The sequence below is a fragment of the Alligator sinensis genome, unplaced genomic scaffold (assembly GCF_000455745.1).
Source record: "Alligator sinensis unplaced genomic scaffold, ASM45574v1 scaffold1129_1, whole genome shotgun sequence".
Taxonomy (NCBI): Eukaryota; Metazoa; Chordata; order Crocodylia; family Alligatoridae; genus Alligator; species Alligator sinensis.
In genome coordinates, this window is record NW_005842580.1 from 70,210 (window position 1) to 77,940 (window position 7,731).

Sequence of the window (7,731 nt, forward strand, 5' to 3'; positions counted from 1 at the left end):
TCCCTAGAGCACCACTGGCTTGTCTCCTCCTGGGCTATCATATGAATGTAGTCCTGCGTGGCTGCCACATCTCCCTCCACTACACCAAGCTCATGCGCTGCCTCATGATGTACGACGCAATCCGCTGGTAGTGTGACATCTACATGGAGCACATCACAGGCCACCACCACTACACCGACTCCACCAGACTCACCGCTGCCGGACCGGACCCAGAGGGGACCGCCTGAACCCCGCTCTACACCTGACGGACTTCACATCAAGAGGAATCTTCAGCAATGGACCACCCTGCTCCACCCGAAGACGCCCATGATGAGACTCTCTATGGACTGAGATACTTTCCTCGACCTACTTCCTCCACCACTGCGGACCATTGTACAGGCTTGTGTGTATCTATCTTCTCTCTCTCTTGTGTGTATCTATCTTCTTTCTCTCTCAATATCATGATACCCCCTCCCTCCCCTTCCCCCACCCCCTGGGCCTAGTTGGCTAACATTGTATTTTCTGTAACCTAGTTGCATTCCCCTCTTCACGCCCATACTTCTTATGTCAGTCCCTTGCTTGGGGAATCTGTATTTCCATACTCGCTGTCTCATCTTTTTGGATTCATAATTCTAAACATCTACTAATATAATTCTTGCCCATCTGTAACAGCTCCTCTTACCTAATTGGGCAGGAAATTATGGATAAAAAACCCAAAAACCAATCTCATCAGCTGCAGGCGGTTGTGAGTGTCAATTAGTGAGAAAGTCCAGGTTTGAATGAAGATGGACCCCGAATTCTCTGCTCCAATTCTAGGGCAGGTCTGTGTACAGACGCCCCATAACAAACTCATGAATGAACAGGTGCAAGCACCTGCAGGCCTTTTGTATGGACAGGAGCCTGTGCAGGGGTCCTGTGCACCAGGGAGGACTGCTCTGCAGGGCCAGGGACCAGCCTGAGTGCATACACATCTGCATCGAAGTCCCAAATCAGGCAACAAGATCTCTCTCAGCCCCTGCTCCATCAGCCTCCCTGGCACTACCATGACCTACCTGGAGTGCAGGAGGGAGAGTTAGAGGTGGCTTCATGGCACAAGGACAGGTCTGGCCCATGCCAGGGCCAAACAGGCACCTCTCATCGCACATATGCCCTATCCCACACCATTGGGGCAGGAAGGGGTATGGGAGGGAAGGTTGGCATAGAAACACAACCAGGTGCCTGCAGAATAGAGGCAACCATGATTGCAGGTTGCCACATCATCACAATTGCAACTGCAATTATTTGGCTGCCAGTAAGAACTGCTTTTACTCACATCCCACCCCACCCCACCGCCCCCAGGTCAGTGCCCACAGTGGTTGCCCCAGATGCCCTACTGAAGTTATGCCTCTGGAGGGAAGAAGAGAAGAGAGGGCAATGGAGCTGCTGCATACTCCTTGCCACAAAGCAGAAAGAGCATTAGGAGGAGCGATGGCCAGGCAGGAGCCCATGGGCCAAATGTTATCCCTTCATGGACTGTATGTAGCCCATGGGCCCTGAGTTGGATACCCCTGATTTATGTGATTCACATGGATCAGGGGTCCAGTGCCAGGCAGAGAGTTTTGCTGCTCTCCTTTCCAAAGGGCTGTACCTTTCTCACCTTTCCCCTATGGAGATGTCACAGGCAGCTTTGCTTACATGACAAGCAGAACCTGCTATTCTTCACTTTCCCTCTTTCCAGCATTCATAGATTCATAGATGCTAGGGTCAGAAGGGACCTCAAAGATCATTGACTCCGACCCCCTGCATAGGCATGAAAGAGTCCTGGGTTTAGATGACCCCAGCTAGATGCCTATCTAACCTCCTCTTGAAGCCCCCCAGGGTAGGGGAGAGCACCACCTCCCTTGGGAGCCCATTCCAGACCCTGGCCACTCTAACTGTGAAGAAGTTCTTCCTAGTGTCTAGTCTAAATCTGCTCTCTGCTAGCTTGTGGCCATTACTTCTTGTAACCCTCGGGGGCACCTTGGTGAATAAAACCTCACCAATTCCCTTCTGTGCCCCCGTGATGAACTTATAGGCAGCCACAAGGTCGCCTCTCCACCTTCACTTGAGGAGGCTGAAACAGTCCAGGTGCTCTAGTCTCTCCTCATAGGGCTTGGCCTTCAAGCCCTTAACCATAGGAGTGGCTCTGCTCTGGACCCTCTCCAGGTTATCCACATCCCTCTTAAAGTGTGGTGCCCAAAATTGCACACAGTATTCCAAATGTGGTTTGACCAGCGCCCGATAGAGGGGAAGTATCACCTCCTTGGATGCTGGACATTTTTCCTCCCTAGGTGCAGTACTTTGCATTTCCCCTTGTTGAACTGCATTCTGTTGTTTTCTGCCCACTTGTCCAACCTGTCCAGGTCTGCTTGTAGTTGTTCCCTGCCCTCCGGCATGTCCACTTCTCCCCACAGTTTTGTGTCATCCACAAACATGGACAGAGTACACTTCACTCCCTCGTCCAAGTCGCTGATGAAGATATTGAAAAGTATCGGTCCTAGGACCGAGCCCTGCAGGACCCCACTGCTCACACCCTTCCAGGTCGATACTGACCCATCCACTACGACTCTCTGGATCCACTATGACTCTCATTTTCCACATTTTATGTTGTTTTTCCAGAAGAACTTTATTGGGGAGCTCAGAGCACTTCCTGCAGGAACTTTCTTGCCGCCCTCCCTGAGTATGTCTCTTCCAGCTGTAAAGGCTCTTCTCAACCCCACTACCAGCCATCCCTGGGAGATGCCTGCAGCACAGGACAGACTGTCTCTGGGCACCCATCCTGCATGGGAGGGGTCTCTCTTCAAATAAAGGCTGCTGCAGCTTCACAAATTCGATTCAAAGAAATGGAACAAGGAACGTCATTCCAGTTTTGCCTCGCTTGTGTTCCTGAATGCACCTGGAATGAAGTGCACTTCTCCTTCTTGGGACTACTGGGCTCCCCAGGTATCCAGAACCTGCAAGACAGAAGCCCCAGGGTCAGGAGCTCATCACCACTGGGAGGTTCACTGGGGAACAAGCTCTGAGTGATGAGGATGGAGGGAGAGGGACAACTGCAGCCTGTGATTCACCCAGAGCTCCACCAGCTCCCTCAAGGCTGCTCCCTGAAACAGACTACATCCCCCTGCTCACAGTCCCTCAACTGACCTGCTCCTTCATGGGGATTTTACTCCAGGAGGGAAAAGTGTTTTACACTTGCTCTCTCACACATGCCCAAATGCACCTATTACACTATATGCTGTGGGATTAACATGGGGAAGGATGTAACCACTGCCCCTTCCGGGTGATACTCACTTCGTAGTCTCGTTATAGGGGGTCTGATCCACCCAGCGCCACTGGGCTTCCACCTCCTGGGCAGACAGACCAATGAAGTAACTTCGCCTGCTTGAAAAAATGTCTTTTGTCCAACTGAGCAGGAAGTCCTGGATAAAATATGAAAGTGAATATTGCTGTCACCAAGTGCAGGGGCTGAGCAGACAGCAGGAGGCAGCATCCCTGCAGAATGGGAGCCCAGGGGAAGACCAGAGCAGAATGAAGATGGAGACAAAATTCCCATTCGGATACAGAACAGGCCTGAGTGCGAGGAGGTCCCACCCAGGCTGGCTCTGAACTCCCAGGGGACACCCCCGTCCCTCCCCCCACCACACACAAGGTACCTGCTCAGCCTGTGTGTTGATCACCACCAGGTGGGAGCCCATCCCCGTGCAGTTCTTCTCACTTTCATCCCAGGACATGCTATCACTGGACAAATAGTAGCAGTTGGCTCGAAAGGGCTTCCAGCCCATGGGGCAGCATGTCCAGACCCCCTCTGGGAGGAGGGAGAATGCAAAATGCAATAACATTCCTTGTAGTGTAGGTGGGAAACCTCTGCCAGGCTGCCTCTTCTTCACCCTTTGCACATTGTTTCTACCACTTATTCTGAACAGCTTGAATATCTTCTGCCTCTACCCCTTTGTCTAGACTGGCAGAAAGGATGTGCTGTTAGAAGCCGTTCTCTAACACAGGCAGAAATCCAATCTAGGCTAACACAGGTTAGTTAATGTGCTTTCAGATCCTCATCTAGACAAAGCCACAGATCCTCCGGTAATGCAGTTTTCACCCCTTTCCTTAAGCATGGTGATTTCATATGGCATCTATATTTGTTATACTAATGAGCTGTTGTTTTAATCAGTAGCATACACTGATACATTAATAATTATCTGTCTGTCTTCTATCTATTGAACTATCCATCCAAGTTCTAAGTCAAGTCTAAGTCCGAGGATTCTTTTAGTTATACTAAGTTAAAACCTCATTATAATGCCAGGAGTAAAGCATACTCAAAAGACAGGACTAAGGGGAAGATTCAATTAATGTCTAAAAGGCACATCTTCTTTGCCTGGGCGTGGTTGGGACTGAGTGTCTTAAATTGAGCAGTTTCTGGAATCCTTTGTTCAAAAAGAAATTAGAAGCTACTCTGCTAAGTGTTAAAAAATATGCAGAAATAAATAACTATTGATGCCTGAAGTAGTCTGTTAGTTAATAAGACAGACAGAAAGAAAGACAGACAGACAAGCAAGCTATGTAGATTACAGCATTCTATTGACCCATTAAGCCTGCTACATTGTCCAGTTGGTACAGATGAAAAGATGGGCAATGTTTTGCCTGTGATGCTGGTTAGTATATTCTTAATTCTTATAGTCCAGGGGTGTCAGACTCATCTGGCCCCATGAGTGGTGTGGGGCCGGTTCACAGGCCGGTAAGGCCCATGGACCCCCTGCCCACCTGCCTTTTCTAGCACATGTGGCAACTTGGCCTGAGTAAGTGCTATGGGCAGCACACATCCCAGGCACTGCATGCAAGGCCAGTCCAGTGCACCATGTGAGCCAACTGGCCAAGCACTAGGGGCCGAATTATAAGACTCTGGCAGGCCAAATCCGGCCCATGGGCTGTATGGACACACCTGTCATAGTCAATAAACTGACTCTGATCATTTTGGGCTTCTGAGCATTTCCTTTAACAAACGGTCAAGGGATGGTCTTGTCCACTGTCTAACAGGCTAAGGTGTTAGCAAATGTCTCGTTCTCCCCAACTATTGTCCCCTTTATCCATCTCTCAGCTACGCTAATCCTTCTCTGTCCTGGTAGCTGACAATACAGTGGCACTTTTTTTTCCTTACACTTCACTAAGTGTGCATAAACCTCATCTTGAGCTCACCTCCCCTAGTAAGTCAGTCTCCCCAGCATCCTATAACTGCTGTCAAGTACTGCATGTGTATGAGGCCTCCAGCCCTAAATGCTGATACGGTAGATTATTCCCCACTTGCCCTCTTTCTTTTACATACTGACTGACCTTTGCTCCCAGGTGTCCCCAGGGCACAGCGCCACTCTGGAAAAGTCGCGGGCAGTTTGTAAGCTTTCGGGCTCTGTTTATGGAGCATACCTGCAAAAGAAGAGGAACATAGAAGCCTCAGTACAAGAGTATGAGTACAATATTCCTCTTCCCCTTCTCATGTAAGCAACCCAGTTTCCTCATCTTCTGGCAAGAAATGATTCCCGCCTCTCATCCCCCTCTCCCTAACATGCACACCTTTTGGCTCTTCATTATGTTTACAATGTCAATTTGTCTTTGGCTCCCTCCTGATTGTGGAGAGAAACCGTATAATTATATACCCATGAATCTCAGTCAAGAAAAGGAAAAGTTCGTGACACACATGGATTAGGTGAAGCTGGTTTTGACTAGGCTCTAGTGACAATCTTATTGAACTCAAAAAATTATCATTTTTTTCCAGTACGAAAGATACAACTACAATCATAGGATGAAGATATTATAGACTTTCTTATTCTGCATCAAGATGAACCAGTCACTGGACCAAAAAACTGCTGACACTCACATCCATGGTTCTTTCAAAGGGTTACTACTTTCCCAAAGCCAAGAAAAATATCAGCAATATTGATCATAAGGAGCAGTTTAGAAATATCTGAATGAAAGCTGGCAGTTGCTTAAGAAATCACAGAAAAGTAGGGCTGGAAGGGACCCCCATAGGTCATCTAGTCTAACCTCTGGTCTGAGGAAGGATCATTCCTATCCAAAACATCTTATAAAGTCCATAGTAGATGGGGGAAAGGGAAAAGAAAAAGGACACCCTTGCCTAAAAGCCCAGCCTGATTTAATGGCAAAATGCCCGCAGAATTTAGAAATTAAAAGCATCATATAGAAAAAAAGAGCAATGCAGAGAAATAGATAGCAATCAATATAAATTAAAAATTGTTAACTACAAAACAATGATAAACCTTTTCTTTATAAAGGTATAAAGAAAATTCTATGGTAGGCAGGGCTCAAGACTATACAAAAGACTTTTTTTGAAGTATCTCAGGAATAAAGATATCTCAGTGACTAGGCCCATAACTAGATGTAGGTAGAAATATTGTTAATAATGATGTAATAAAGGTAGAAGTGTTCAGTAAAAATGCAAGTCCATGAGCTTTATGGAGGATTACTGGAAAAAAGTGGAAAATAATGAGTACAATATTCTTCTCCCCCTTCTCATGTGAATAGCCCAGTTTCTTCATCTTCTGGCAAGAAATGCCTCTTCCTCAGTGCCCCCTCCCCCTCCCATGCACACACTTCTATCGGGTCTTTATCATGTTTACAATGTCAGCAGACATGTTCCTTGACCTCCCTCCTGCTTGTGGGGAGCAACTGTATAATTATATACCCATGAATCTCACTCAAGAAAGGAAAAAAGTGTGACACACATATGAAACTGGGTGTGACCAAGGAACAGCTCTAGTGATGATCTTGATGAGCTCAAAAAATATAGAGGATCATTTTTTTCACAGTACAAAACATACAACTTTAGAAAAGCAAATCCCGGGACGTCATTCTCCCCCTGTACTCGGCCTTAGTGAGGCCGCAGCTGGAGTACTGTGTCCAGTTTTGGGCTCCACAATTCAAAAAGGATGTGGAGAAGCTGGAGAGAGTCCAGAGAAGAGCCACACGCATGATCAGAGGTCAGGGAAGCAGACCCTACGATGACAGGCTGAGAGCCCTGGGGCTCTTTAGCCTGGAAAAGCGCAGGCTCAGGGGTGATCTGATGGCCACCTACAAATTTATCAGGGGTGACCACCAGCATCTGGGGGAACGTTTGTTCACCAGAGCGCCCCAAGGGATGACGAGGTCGAATGGTCACAAACTACTTCAAGATCGTTTCAGGCTGGACATAAGGAAGAATTTCTTTACTGTCCGAGCCCCCAAGGTCTGGAACAGCCTGCCACCGGAGGTGGTTCAAGCGCCTTCATTGAACACCTTCAAGTTGAAACTGGATGCTTATCTTGCTGGGATCCTATGACCCCAGCTGACTTCCTGCCCTTTGGGCAGGGGGCTGGACTTGATGATCTTCCGAGGTCCCTTCCAGCCCTGATGTCTATGAAATCTATGAACTACAATCATAGGATAAAGGTACTATAGACTTTATTATGGATAAAGATAAGACACTCATTGGACCAAAGAACTGATGATTACATGGGGTCCAGTGACCTTGACCTGATTATATTCATTATGAGCAAATTAATATCCGTGGTTCTCCCAAAGTGCTAATATCCTAAAGCCTGTGAAATATATCAGCAGTTTTAATCATATGGGAAAATGTAGACAAATCTTAATGAAATGTGTCAGATGTTTAAGAATGGTCTTAGATGGAGAGAGGTCAAAAGAAAGAAGACAACTTTGCTTAAAAACCCAGCCTAATTTAATGGCAAA

At 47.4% G+C, this 7,731-nt stretch overlaps 1 protein-coding gene across 1 annotated transcript in view; it reads right to left on the minus strand.

Annotated features, from left to right (window-relative positions):
* Nucleotides 1–2,609: 2,609 nt before the first annotated feature.
* LOC102371157 (C-type lectin domain family 4 member D) overlaps nucleotides 2,610–7,731 on the minus strand; it is a 12,268-nt gene continuing 7,146 nt past the window's right edge. Inside the window, exons 3-6 of the mRNA XM_025214398.1 lie at nucleotides 5,323–5,412; nucleotides 3,651–3,802; nucleotides 3,289–3,416; nucleotides 2,610–2,951 (exon numbers count right to left, since the gene is read on the minus strand). Coding sequence (XP_025070183.1) covers nucleotides 2,798–2,951; nucleotides 3,289–3,416; nucleotides 3,651–3,802; nucleotides 5,323–5,412 — 524 coding nt within the window. The 3' untranslated portion in view covers nucleotides 2,610–2,797. The remainder of the gene's footprint in view (nucleotides 2,952–3,288; nucleotides 3,417–3,650; nucleotides 3,803–5,322; nucleotides 5,413–7,731) is intronic.